At 43.6% G+C, this 15,104-nt stretch overlaps 1 protein-coding gene across 1 annotated transcript in view; it reads right to left on the reverse strand.

Moving 5' to 3' along the window:
- The window catches only part of LOC115129860 (low-density lipoprotein receptor-related protein 1B-like), a 206,029-nt gene that overhangs the window by 90,222 nt on the left and 100,703 nt on the right, over positions 1 to 15,104 (reverse strand). Inside the window, 6 exon segments of the mRNA XM_065025737.1 lie at positions 3,880 to 4,069; positions 9,450 to 9,719; positions 9,908 to 10,012; positions 10,662 to 10,789; positions 11,383 to 11,543; positions 12,372 to 12,498. Of these exon segments, the coding sequence (XP_064881809.1) occupies positions 3,880 to 4,069; positions 9,450 to 9,719; positions 9,908 to 10,012; positions 10,662 to 10,789; positions 11,383 to 11,543; positions 12,372 to 12,498 (981 nt within the window).

The following is a 15,104-nucleotide window of genomic DNA, read 5'->3' on the forward strand; positions in this document are numbered from 1 at the left end:
CTACATAGTTGTCTTTGCTGTCTTCGTATCCAAGATAATTGTGTAGTTTAGAGTGTGTAGTCTTAGAGTGATTATCTTAATTTACCGAGGTTAGCTAGCCAGCTATTTGTCGTCCTTAACGTAGGAGACACTGCTAGCTAGCCAACAGCTAGCCAACGTCTACCGAATAGAACTTCCTCACTCAACAACCCGGTCGCATTCGCTCCACAGGTAGTATCACATTTTCATTTCATTTCATTACAGTACAACGGTTTGATTTGTTTGATCGTAGCTAGCTACATAGCTAGCTACATAGCCTTTTTGTATCAAAGATAATTGTGTAGTCTAGAGCGATTTTCTAGGTTAGCTAGCCAGCTATTGTCGTTCTTTTAACGCAACGTAACGTAATCAACACTGCTAGCTAGCCAGCTAGCCCCGGATAGCACCACTGTAGAAACTATCACACTCAACGGAACGACTTGATTAGTGTAGTGCCAACAACGCAGCCACTGCCAGCTAGCCTACAAAGTCAACAACGCAGCCACTGCCAGCTAGCCTACTTCAGCAGTACTGTATCATTTTAATCATTTTAGTCAATAAGATTCTTGCTACGTAAGCTTAACTTTCTGAACATTCGAGACGTGTAGTCCACTTGTCATTCCAATCTCCTTTGCATTAGCGTAGCCTCTTCTGTAGCCTGTCAACTATGTGTCTGTCTATCCCTGTTCTCTCCTCTCTGCACAGACCATACAAATGCTCCACACCGCGTGGCAGCGTCACCCTAATCTGGTGGTCCCAGCGCGCACGACCCACGTGGAGTTCCAGGTCTCCGGTAGCCTCTGGAACTGCCGATCTGCGGCCAACAAGGCAGAGTTCATCTCAGCCTATGCCTCCCTCCAGTCCCTCGACTTCTTGGCACTGACGGAAACATGGATCACCACAGACTCCTACTGCTCTCTCTTCGTCCGCCCACGTGTTCTCGCACACCCCGAGAGCTTCTGGTCAGCGGGTGGTGGCACCGGGATCCTCATCTCTCCCATGTGGTCATTCTCTTTCTCCCCTTACCCATCTGTCTATCGCCTCCTTTGAATTCCATGCTGTCACAGTTACCAGCCCTTTCAAGCTTAACATCCTTATCATTTATCGCCCTCCAGGTTCCCTCGGAGAGTTCATCAATGAGCTTGATGCCTTGATAAGCTCCTTCCTGAGGACGGCTCACCTCTCACAGTTCTGGGCGACTTTAACCTCCCACGTCTACCTTTGACTCATTCCTCTCTGCCTCCTTCTTTCCACTCCTCTCCTCTTTTGACCTCACCCTCTCACCTTCCCTCCTACTCACAAGGCAGGCAATACGCTCGACCTCATCTTTACTAGATGCTGTTCTTCCACTAACCTCACTGCAACTCCTCCAAGTCTCCGACCACTACCTTGTATCCTTTTCCCTCTCGCTCTCATCCAACACTTCCCACACTGCCCCTACTCGGATGGTATCGCGCCGTCCCAACCTTCGCTCTCTCTCCCCCGCTACTCTCTCCTCTTCCATCCTATCATCTCTTCCCTCTGCTCAAACCTTCTCCAACCTATCTCCTGATTCTGCCTCCTCAACCCTCCTCTCCTCCCTTTCTGCATCCTTTGACTCTCTATGTCCCCTATCCTCCAGGCCGGCTCGGTCCTCCCCTCCCGCTCCGTGGCTCGACGACTCATTGCGAGCTCACAGAACAGGGCTCCGGGCAGCCGAGCGGAAATGGAGGAAAACCTCGCCTCCCCTGCGGACCTGGCATCCTTTCACTCCCTCCTCTCTACATTTTCCTCTTCTGTCTCTGCTGCTAAAGCCACTTTCTACCACTCTAAATTCCAAGCATCTGCCTCTAACCCTAGGAAGGTCTTTGCCACCTTCTCCTCCCTCCTGAATCCTCCCCCCCCCCCTCTCTGCAGATGACTTCGTCAACCATTTTGAAAAGAAGGTCGACGACATCCGATCCTCGTTTGCTAAGTCAAACGACACCGCTGGTTCTGCTCACACTGCCCTACCCTGTGTTCTGACCTCTTTCTCCCCTCTCTCTCCAGATGAAATCTCGCGTCTTGTGACGGCCGGCCGCCCAACAACCTGCCCGCTTGACCCTATCCCTCCTCTCTTCTCCAGACCATTTCCGGAGACCTTCTCCCCTTACCTCACCTCGCTCATCAACTCATCCCTGACCGCTGGCTACGTCCCTTCCGTCTTCAAGAGAGCGAGAGTTGCACCCCTTCTGAAAAAACCTACACTCGATCCCTCCAATGTCAACAACTACAGACCAGTATCCCTTCTTTCTTTTCTCTCCAAAACTCTTGAACGTGCCGTCCTTGGCCAGCTCTCCCGCTATCTCTCTCAGAATGACCTTCTTGATCCAAATCAGTCAGGTTTCAAGACTAGTCATACAACTGAGACTGCTTTTCTCTGTATCACGGAGGCGCTCCGCACTGCTAAAGCTAACTCTCTCTCCTCTGCTCTCATCCTTCTAGACCTATCGGCTGCCTTCGATACTGTGAACCATCAGATCCTCCTCTCCACCCTCTCCGAGTTGGGCATCTCCGGCGCGGCCCACGCTTGGATTGCGTCCTACCTGACAGGTCGCTCCTACCAGGTGGCGTGGCGAGAATCTGTCTCCTCACCACACGCTCTCACCACTGGCGTCCCCCAGGGCTCTGTTCTAGGCCCTCTCCTATTCTCGCTATACACCAAGTCACTTGGCTCTGTCATAACCTCACATGGTCTCTCCTATCATTGCTATGCAGACGACACACAATTAATCTTCTCCTTTCCCCCTTCTGATGACCAGGTGGCGAATCGCATCTCTGCATGTCTGGCAGACATATCAGTGTGGATGACGGATCACCACCTCAAGCTGAACCTCGGCAAGACTGCTGCTCTTCCTCCCGGGGAAGGACTGCCCGTTCCATGATCTCGCCATCACGGTTGACAACTCCATTGTGTCCTCCTCCCAGAGCGCTAAGAACCTTGGCGTGATCCTGGACAACACCCTGTCGTTCTCAACTAACATCAAGGCGGTGGCCCGTTCCTGTAGGTTCATGCTCTACAACATCCGCAGAGTACGACCCTGCCTCACACAGGAAGCGGCGCAGGTCCTAATCCAGGCACTTGACATCTCCCGTCTGGATTACTGCAACTCGCTGTTGGCTGGGCTCCCTGCCTGTGCCATTAAACCCCTACAACTCATCCAGAACGCCGCAGCCCGTCTGGTGTTCAACCTTCCCAAGTTCTCTCACGTCACCCCGCTCCTCCGCTCTCTCCACTGGCTTCCAGTTGAAGCTCGCATCCGCTACAAGACCATGGTGCTTGCCTACGGAGCTGTGAGGGGAACGGCACCTCAGTACCTCCAGGCTCTGATCAGGCCCTACACCCAAACAAGGGCACTGCGTTCATCCACCTCTGGCCTGCTCGCCTCCCTACCACTGAGGAAGTACAGTTCCCGCGCAGCCCAGTCAAAACTGTTCGCTGCTCTGGCCCCCCAATGGTGGAACAAACTCCCTCACGACGCCAGGACAGCGGAGTCAATCACCACCTTCCGGAGACACCTGAAACCCCACCTCTTTCAGGAATACCTAGGATAGGATAAAGTAATCCTTCTCACCCCCCTTACTAGATTTAGATGCACTATTGTAAAGTGGCTGTTCCACTGGATGTCTTAAGGTGAACGCACCAATTTGTAAGTCGCTCTGGATAAGAGCGTCTGCTAAATGACTTAAATGTAATGTAAATGTAAATAGCAGAAGTTTTCAATAGATTTGCTAACTGAATACATAACACAACCCATATACCCAAGTGAGCATCTACTGAAGGCCAATAAGGGTATGTAAGTGTGTATAAGACAATAGGAGCAAGGAAGTTTTAACACCTACTTCTGACACTCCTCCAGAGCCAGGTTATGTGGGTGGTCGTCCTCTGCCAGTGTCACCACAGCCTCTCTGGTGAAGGCCCCGGGGAGGCTCTGGTCCAGGCTGTGCCTGCTGACGGTGGCTGTGGTGGAGCTGGTCCAATAAAGTGAGTCCCAGGCTCCATGGTATGCTAGGCCCTCCACTGACCCCACATCTACACAGGAACAATAACACTGATATAATTAAGCAATAAGGCATGAGGGGGTGTGGTATATGGCCAATATATCACGGCTAAGAGCTGTTCTTAGGCACGACGCAACACAGAGTAAGCCGTGGTTAGCCTTGGTATATTGGCCAAATACCAAAACACTGAGGTGTCTTATCGCTATTATAAACTGGTTACCAACAAAATCAAAACAGTTAAAAGTGTTTTATTTGTCATACCTGTGGTGTACGGTCTGATATATCACAGCTTTCAGCAAATCATCATTCAGGGCTCAAACCACCCAGTTTATAACACTGAATATAACATTGACATACACTGAATAACATTATCTGACTTTTGGTTAAGAGCTCAACAAACACACGTGATACTTTCCAATGCAGAGAGTGGATTTGTCTTTTCTTTCATGGTAAAGTAAGAATATTATATATATATATATATATATATATATATATATATATATATATATATACATACAGTGGGGGGGCGAAGTATTTAGTCAGCCAATTGTGCAAGTTCTCCCACTTAAAAAGATGAGAGAGGCCTGTAATTTTCATCATAGGTACACTTCAACTATGACAGACAAAATGAGAAGAAAAAAATCCAGAAAATCACATTGTAGGATTTTTATTGAATTTATTTGCAAATTATGGTGGAAAATAAGTATGTATATATACTGTTGAAGTTGGAAGTTTACATACACATTAGCCAAATACATTTAAACTCAGTTTTTCACAATTCTTGATATTGAATCCTTGTAAACAATTCCCTGTCTTAGGTCAGTTAGGATCACCACTTTATTTTAAGAATGTGAAATGTCAGAATATTGGTAGGGAGAATGATTTATTTCAGCTCTTATTTCTTTCATCACATTTCCAGTGGGTCAGACGTTTACAAACACTCAATTAGTATTTGGTAGCACTGCCTTTAAATTGTGTAACTTGGGTCAAACGTTTCGGGTAACCTTCCACAAGCTTCCCACAATAAGTTGGGTGAATTTTGTCCCATTCCTCCTGACAGAGCTGGTGTAACTAAGTCAGGTTTGTAGGCCTCCTTGCTCGCACACGCTTTTTCAGTTCTGACCACAAATTTTCTATAGGATTGAGGGAAGGGCTTTGTGATGGCCACTCCAATACCTTGACTTTGTTGTCCTTAAGCCATTTTGCCACAACTTTGGAAGTATGCTTGGGGTCATTGTCCATTTGGAAGACCCATTTGCGATGAAGCCTTAAATTTCTGACTGATGTCTTGAGATGTTGCTTCAATATATCCACATAATTTTCTTACTTCATGATGCCATATTTTGTGAAGTGCACCAGTCCCTCCTGCAGCAAAGCACCCCCACAACATGATGCTGCCACCCCCTTGTTTCACGGTTGGGATCTTCAGCTTGCAAGTCTCCTCCTTTTTCCTCCAAACATAACGATGGTCATTATGGCTAAACAGTTCTATTTTTGTTTCATCAGACCAGAGCACATTTCTCCAAAAAGTAAGATCATTGCCCCATGTGCAGTTGCAAACCGTAGTCTGGCTTTATATGGTGGTTTTGGAGCAGTGGCTTCTTCCTTGCTCAGCGGCCTTTCAGGTTGTCGATATAGGACTTGTTTTACTGTGGATATAGATACTTTTGTACCTGTTTCCTCCAGAATCTTCACAAGGTCCTTTGCTGTTGTTCTGGGATTGATTTGATCTTTTCGCACCAAAGCACGTTCATCTCTAGGCGACAGAATGCGTCTCTTTCTTGAGCAATATGATGGCTGCGTGGTCCCATGGTGTTTATACTTGCGTACTATTTTTTTATACAGATGAACGTGGTACCTTCAGGCATTTGGAAATTGCTCCCAAGGATGAACCAGATTTGTTGAGGTCTACACTTGTTTTTCTGAAGTCTTGGCTGATTTCTTTTTATTTTCCCATGATGTCAAGCAAAGTGGCACTGAGTTTGAAGGTAGGCCTTGAAATACATCCACAGGTACACCTCAAATTGACTCAAAGAAGCAGAAGCTATCAGAAGCTTCTAAAACCATGACATAATATTCTGGAATTTTCCAGGCTGTTTAAAGGCACAGTCAACTTAGTGTATGTGAACTTCTGACCCACTGGAATTGGGAAACAGTGAATTATACGTGAAATAATCTGTCTGTAAACAATTGTTGGAAAAATTACTTGTGTCATGCACAAAGTAAATGTCCTAACCAACTTGCCAAAACTATAGTTTGTTAACAAAAAATGTGTGGGGTGGTTGAAAAATTAGTTTTACTGATACCAACTTAAGTGTATGTAAACTTCCTACTTCAACTATATATATATATATATATATATATATATATATATATATATATATATAGAGAGAGAGAGAGAGAGAGAGAGAGAGAGAGAGAGAGAGAGAGAGAGAGAGAGAGAGAGAGAGAGACAGGTTGGCACAGGTTGTCTCATGTGGTGGTGTTGTGGAGGTTTCCACATAATGCATGTAGACATGAATGAATGCAGTGTTCAGCTGTACTGGGTAGCGATCAACACTGGTTGGTTCCATATGTGGATAATCTTCATCGGGATACACCTGGATATCCCAGTGAATATATTTAATATTTCGCTGTACCGAACAGTAGAGTTTCTTCCAAAAAGATAAATCAATGCATGGATGGAACCTAACGAGCCTAGGCAGGTGTAAAGATGTCCCACTGTGCTAAGAGATGAACAATAGAAGACTGTTCACTGTTTCACATTCAGACAGGACAATCGCACAAACTAGGACATACAAATCAACATTCACTACCAGTAAAAAAAGGAAAAGTAATACAAATAATTGAGAATACAGCCAATGTACAAGCAGGCAACACCACTGAGAAATCTTTAAACAAGCGGAAACAAATCCTATTCTCTTCATCTGCCCAAATGTATTCCGAATAAATTCTGAAAATAGGGTAATATCACACACTTGCTTGGACAAGGGATAGGCCTATATGGTTGACAAAAATATTATTTTAGGAGATACTTCATTATCATATTCGTTAATCATTATATGGGAGTAGTGCTGGTGCTTTCTCCATGAGCTAGATGCAACCATTATTGCCTTTCCTCTCCAACAACCAACCCCCCTCGGTGATTTTGATGGATATTCCTTCCCCGTTCCTGGTCAGTCAGATATATTTGAGCCCAGTCAGCATGGAGCCTAGCCTACTACACAGACGCTACAGGGGCTATGGGGTGACGGGGATCTGCTGTCTATGTGCATTATGGAACTATACTGCAACACCTCCGAGGCATCTGTGTGTGTGTGTGTGTGTGTGTGTGTGTGTTCAGCTGATCCCTCCTAAAACACTATATCAGATGGGCATACAGAAGAAATGTCATATCCATCTATTGACATTGATATTCACTATATGTCTATCAGTGGAGGCTCCTCAGAGGAAGAAGGGGAGGACCACCCTACTTTCATAAATTTCATAAAATAAAAAATATATAAAACATCAAATCAAATCAAATCTTTTTTGTCACATACACATGGTTAGCAGATGTTAATGTGAGTGTAGCGAAATGCTTGTGCTTCTAGTTCCGACAATGCAGTAATAACCAACGAGTAATGTAACCTAACAATTCCACAACTACTACCTTATACACACAAGTGTAAAAGGATAAAGAATCATTTAACCATTTAAAAAGGTCTACAGTAGGCTCAACAGCACTCTGTAGGGTAGCACCATGGTGTAGCCGGAGGACAGCTAGCATTTGTCCTCCTCTGGGTACATTGACTTCAATACAAAATCTAGGAGGCTCGTGGTTCTCAACCCCTTCCATAGCCTTACACAGTAATTATAACATCTTCTGGAGGACGTCCTCCAAACTATCAGAGGTCTTGCAGCTTGAACTGACATGTTATCCACCCAATCAAAGGACCCGAGAATGAATCTAGTACTGAAAGCATAAGCTACGACTAGCTAGCACTGCCATGCATAAAATGTGGTGAGTAGATGACTCAAAGAGAGAGAAAGACAGTGAATTTCATAAAATAAAAAATGAAGGAGAAGCAAGAGAGAAAAAAGAGAGTATTTTTTTTCACTTTCAGTTTCACTTTTTTAGCTAGCGAATGCAGCTAGCTAGTTCAGCCTACTGAAACACCCAGCTCAAACAGAGGGATGTTGTGTTAGCTAGCTGGCTATGATTTTCCAACACAGCCCTGGAACTCTTCCAAGTTAAGGTAAGCTTTTGGTTTGACTAATTTATTGCCACCGGGGCCCGCCGGTGTAACTGCTTACTGACTGTACACTAACGTTACTGCATGATCGTACAGGTTTACTAACGGATTAGTTCTATTAGCTACTTTAGCTAATATGGTGACATTGATGTAGGTTGTGTGTAGCGGTTTGGCTTGGAAATGTTTTTTCGCCTGGTCACATACAGCTGATGTGTTGTGCATTGAAGTCCACAAACGAAGGGACAAGGTGAGAGGAGGAGAGCACATAGATGCAAGAAGGAATACAACATGGCTGCTATGAAAGTGAACTGTGTTAACGCGTGATCAGCGGTGAATTCAATTTGCGGATTCTGTTGAAAAACGTTTCTTAAATGGAAGCAAACGGAATTTAATGTATCACTTCTAAAAATCATTGCAACTGACATCTCATCTTGCTGTACAACGCCGTCTTTGATAGTTTTGCTACTTCGTTCAGCGACAAAATGAAAGCAATAGAAGTGGCAAAAGATCAGAGTTTCTGTCAGATGTACAAAAGAGGCTTGAGTCGGCCTCTAAGTGTTGACATCAGTGGGACATGAAAGGCAGTCAGATTATGTGGGATCCCCCTGGTTTCCCACTACAAGTAACAGTTTGAGCTCTTGTCAATGGAGAGTTGAAGACTTTTGAAATTGGGGGAAAGAAATGTTCACTACTTGAAACAGCAGCTTTACTTGCTCATCAGTCTTCTCTCTCATCTTTCTGAAGGCAGGGAGGAAGCTACAGTATGGTGCAGAAATGAAATAATGAACGCTTTCAATGTGAAAGGAGGTGAGAAGAGAACGCAAGTGCATTCTACAAGGATTTCCACTTCCCCCGTTTCTCTTTGCTACAGATGTAGAATCTTAATCACTCTTTTGGTTGCTGAGAATTTTCCTGCACAGCAGTGTATTTGAGGTTTTAAAAGGCCTCTACAGTTTGTCATTACCACTTAGAAATTTCAGATTTGATTTGTCCCTACAAAAATTCACATTTCTTGTTGCTGCAAGATTATTTTCCTGCTGTAGCAAATTGACTCAAATTGAGATCCTATATCTGTAGATATGATACGCCAAACATTTTCCAGCTTTTCAAATAGTTAGTAATTAACTTAGTAATTGGATAAATGAGCAGACAAACACTTTATCAAAGTGAACTTACTCTCAACGATCACTCTCTGTCCAGTCCAGTCGTCATTGACAACCTGTATATTCCCAAAGTGAACGTCACTATAGAAAATCCGGTTGGTGACTCCAGAGTTCTGTTGTTGGTGATGAAAGGCCAGCGCTATCACATTCTTGAAGTAGGCAGGATTCTCATAGGGCCTGATGGGAGAGTTGAGGTCGCTGTCGTCTGATAGGTGGATGCTCCTCAGGATCGACCTCTCAGAGTAGAGAAGGTAGCCATCGTACTGGTGACAGCTGAGACCGTCTAATCAAACGACAATGATTACGTAATTGAGCCTTTAAAACTGTGATTAATTGAAATAAGAACCATTTGATGTGGAAAAAATGTAAAATCGCTACACACTTTACAGTAAAAATAAATACATGTAAGAATAAAAGGCAAACAAGAGGCAATAAAAGAGATGAATCAAAACACAAAAGATTACTGATGACCTTTAGCCAGGTAGCCGTGAGCACAGGAACACGTCCTCCTCCCACTGCCCTGGTGGAAACACAGCTGATGGCAGCCTCCGTTGTTGTGGCCGCACGGGTTGGTTCCTGTAGGGAAGTCAACGACAGGGTCAAAGGTCAGAGATCAAGTCAGGTTCCCCACAGTCTTATTGGCTGTCAATCTGAAATGTATTGTGTTGACCATAAGGAATAAGATTCCATTATGAAGTTGCAGTATCAATGTTAGTCAATATTCAGATATTACGTTTCTGTATTGCAAGAGGTTGAAATACCTTCACATTAAAATGGGCAATCAGCAGTTGCTGCATCCATTTTTGAACATATTAATAAATGATTTGTACCTATTGATTCTTGAATAATATAACTTAGAAATAAATGCCTCATAAGCTTAGTTTAACTGTTGTACCCCAACAGAACCTCAAATATAAGCTTGTTTAACTCCAATGTTTGAAAACAAAGTAAATGTTAACAAAACATGGTTAAACTCCAATTTTAATATCATGGATATCCTTGCATCCATACCTCTGTTTATGCATTTGAGAGTGATTACATTTTTTCCAGCCCCATCCTTCAGCTTTTTACTGAAACAGTGGTGGGAAGAACGATGTTATTGTTTCAACTGCTGATTGGCCCTTTAATCTCAGGTCTATTCTAGAACACTTAACAACCGCAGGTACTGACAGCCAGGTAAGAACATGAAATAATAAGGAAGTGATAAGGAAGTTGAAACCTCAACCTTTCTCCCGTCCTCGGTTAAAGACTTTGATATCGTTCAAGTTGACTCCCAGACCACTCCTCAGAGTCGTGGCTCCCTCCGTTGGATAACTCTTAACACCTCGGCGAATGGAGCCTCTGGCATGAGCCCTATGCACGCACGCACACACCCACACACACACACACACACACACGCATTCATACACACACACACACACGCACACACGCATTAATACACACACACACACGCATTCATACACACACACACACACGCACACACGCATTCATACACGCACACACGCATTCATACACACACACACGCATTCATACACACACACGCGCGCACACACACACACTCACAACAGGAAGAGGAGGGAGCTTGACACCAGGTGACAGGAAGTTCGACACAGGGATAATCAATGGCCTCGACTAATTAAATAAGAAGAACTCATCCAAATACACTAGACAGAAGCTAAAATATGCTCGACAGCTGGTCTGACAGAAGGTGACGGGACCTAGCTGCCCTTGTGGATGACATTGAGGTAGGTACGCACAATTTAAATAGAGAGAAGGTGTCTTTTCTAAATGCTCTGCCTTTTTCTCTGTCAATTAGATTGGTATTTAAAGTGACCTTGTGGTGCAGGTGGTTAATCCAACAAGGGTTGAGCAGCTGGCGAAGGCTTCTATGGAGCCTGTTTGGAGAGACTGTACTATACTATAACATTTCTGGAAGAATAAATTACCTGTCAGCCCAGTATATGTAAGCCCCATAGACGGCCATTGAAAAGAGATCCGCTGCGTTGCTGGCTGAGGATGACAGTACTATCTCCCGGCTCTCTCCGCTCTCAAGGCTGATCCGTTCTATCTTGTTGGCGCGGGCGTCGCACCAATATAATTTATTTTCCTAGAATACAATGTTGAGAAAATAAACTTCAGGTATATGATGGTGGGAAGAGTATCATTATAAAAAAAAGATAACACAAAGCAGAGTGTAATGCCACTTCAGCCAGGAAGATCAGAGGGAGGCTAAAGTGCTGTGTGTGCACTCTGGGGGACAAAAACACCTGGTCCTCCTGCTTGGCTCAGTGGGTAAGAGTGTGGAGCTAGCAACATCAACGCCATGGATTTGATTCCCTCTCGGGTCACAAATAATACAATGCCTGCACCCACTGATTGCCAATAACTTTGACGCCGGTCTTTTTGAGATTATTTATTTTTGAACTTGTTCAACAAAATCTATTTTTTCAATTGTATTACTTTGAAATAATATAATAATAAAATCAAAATAATACCATATAATACAGCTTGGTATTTGTGTTTGATTTATTTCATAGTCTTTTTTTGCTAATCTTTATCAAGGGAGCCAATAACTTTTGGAGATGAATGTATACAAGCTGTTTTGGATGAAGACATCTGCTAAATGGCATTCATTATTATATTTTATAAACTGGGTGGTTCGAGCCCTGAACGCTGATTGGCTGACAGCCGTGGTATATCAGACCGTATACCACGGGTATGACAAAAAATGACTGTTCACTGTTCTAATTACATTGGTAAGCAGTTTCTAAAATGCAATAAGGCAGCTCGGGAGGGTTGTGGTATACAGCCAATATACTGTACCACGACTATGGGCTGTATCCAGGTACTCTGCGTTGCGCCTCGCCTAAGAACAGCCCTTAGCTGTATATTGGCCATGTACAAAACCCTCTCCGGGCTTATTGCTTAAATATACCTCATAGTCTATGGAGATCCCGTTGGGCCATGCTATTCCAGAGTTGACCAGAATAAATTGGTCTGATCCGTCCAGCCGGGCCCGACCGATGCAGGGGCTTTGTCCCCATTCTGTCCAGAACAGAAACCTGGCCAAGAGGACAACAGAAGGGTAAGAAGAGTCCACAGCCACCACCACCAAACAATGCTCATACTTTACAGTCACCTCTTACACTGACAGGAAATGCTTTGGGTTGATCTAACGTGTATTGTTTATAATCGGTCGACCATTTTTCTTTGGGTCTAGTTGCGATAAAGATGTATTTTTCAAGAGGGAACTAGGACCAAATCAGCAGCATCAACACATCAGTATTAGACACACAGGCACATGACGAAAATGACATCAATACAATAAGCAGCACGTCAGTAACAAACATGTACACGGCACAGAGCTGGCAAAGAAATCGCAGGGCCATAACGGCATCGATGCATAATTCAAGGAGGCTGAACTCCATGCTGGTATGGATAGAGAGTGGAGTAGACATGTTCAACTCCCTTTCCGAATACTAATAGTGAGGCAAGCAGCTGATCAATGTTCCAACGGTTATGACGTACTAACTGTGAACGCACCAATTATAAATAATGAAAAATAACACGACAGTATGCTCTGGCTCCAATCTCCTCACACAAACTCTAATATCCATAGGGGGCCAGTTGTTGACATATTTCTATATTGGCTTTAATTTAAGCAATCAGCGTGATTGCCACATAAAGTTATCGCTCTCTACACGAGATCTCCGGGTAATGCATGCATACAATGCTATGAATAATAGGGGTTAGAGGGAGACAACATTAATTAGCCCGGCGCAGGTGAGGCACAAGCTGTGACAGTAGACCCACTCAGTGCCAGTAGACTCATCTCTATTCTCCTCAGCTGCTTATCCTGGTTCATTAGCATCTCTCATCAGGGGTGGAATCAATAGGAAAGTGCCCTGCAGTCTAAGCTGATGTGGGAAAATGGACCCTTTCTTTCCCTGTTATTAATGATTGAGAAGCTGAACATGTGAGACAGTGTAATCAGTTATGAATGCAGAGAGTGGGGAAATACTGTTTTTAAACTTTATAGTTTGCTTTGGATGAAGGGTGGAGAGTTTAGATTTTATTGGCTGGTAATTGCTTGATGTTGTATGTACATTCTGTTGTGTTACAGCCTGAATTTAAAATGGATTCAATTGATATTTTTTTGTCACTGATCTACACAACAATACCCCATAACGTCAAAGGGGAATATTCTGTTGTTGAAATGTTTTGAAATGAATGAAAAATGTAAAGCTGAAATATCATGAGTCAATAACAATTCAACCCCTTTGTTATGGCAGGCCTAAATAAGTCCACGAGTAAAAATGTGCTTAACGAGTCACATAAGTTGCATGGACTGATTCTGTGTTCAATAATAGTGGTTAACATGATATTTAATGACTACCCCATCTCTGTACCCTACACATAAAAAGGTCCCTCAATCAAGGAGTGAATTTCAAGCACAAAGACCAGGGAAGTATTTCAATTCCTTGCAAAGAAAGGAATTTGAAGATTTTTTAAACCTTTATTTAACTAGGCAAGTCAGTTAAGAACAAATTATTATTTACAATAATGGCCTAGGAACAGTGGGTTAACTGCCTTGTTCAGGTGCAGAACGACAGATTTTCACCCTGTCAGCTCAGGGATTCGATCCAGCAACCTTTCGTTACTGGACCAATGCTCTAACCACTTGGCTACCTGCCGCCCCTAGATGTAAAAATATAAAGAGGAGACGCTGAATATCCATTTGAGCATGGTAAAGTTATTAATTAGGCTTTGGATGGTGTATCAATACACCCAGTCACTACAAAGATACAGGCGTCCTTCCTAACACAGTTGCCGGAGAGGAAGGAAACTGCTCTGCGATTTCACCACAAGGCCAATGGTAATTTTAACACAGTTACAGAGTTTGTGATATGAGAAAACTGAGGACGGATCAACAACATTGTAGTTACTCCACAATACTAACCTAAATGACAGAATGAAAAGAAGGAAGCCTGTACAGAATACAAATATTCCAAAACATGCATCATGTTTGCAACAAGGCACTTAATAAGTAATACTGAATACAAAGCGTTATTTTGGGACAAATCCAACAAAACATGTCACTGCGTAGCAATCTTCATATTTTCCAGCATGGTGGTGGCTGCATCATGTTATGGGTATGCTTGTCATCGGTAAGGACTAAGGAGTTTTCTTGGATAAAAATACACGGAATACAGCTAAGCACAGGCAAAATAATGTAATTTTCATCATAGGTACACTTCTACTATGACAGACAAAATGAGGAAAAACATCCAGGAAAAAAATCCAGAATCCTCACTTTGTAGGATTTTTAATGAATTTATTTGCAAATTATGGTGGAAAATAAGTACAGTTGATTTCTCCCATTCTTCCCTGCAGATCCTCTCAAGCTCTGTCAGGTTGGATGGGGAGTGTCACTGCACAGCTATTTTCAGATCTCTCCAGAGATGTTCGATCGAGTTCAAGTCCAAGCTCTGGCTGAGCCACTAAAAGACATTCAGAGACTTGTCTCGAAGCCACTCCTGCCTTGTCTGGGCTATGTGCTTAGGGTCATTGCCCTGTTGGAAGGTGAACCTTTGCCCCAGTCTGAGGTCCTGAGCGCCCGGAGCAGATTTTCATCAAGGATCTGCTCTGTTCATATTTCCCTCGATCT

The sequence above is a fragment of the Oncorhynchus nerka genome, linkage group LG2 (genome assembly GCF_034236695.1).
Source record: "Oncorhynchus nerka isolate Pitt River linkage group LG2, Oner_Uvic_2.0, whole genome shotgun sequence".
Taxonomy (NCBI): Eukaryota; Metazoa; Chordata; class Actinopteri; order Salmoniformes; family Salmonidae; genus Oncorhynchus; species Oncorhynchus nerka.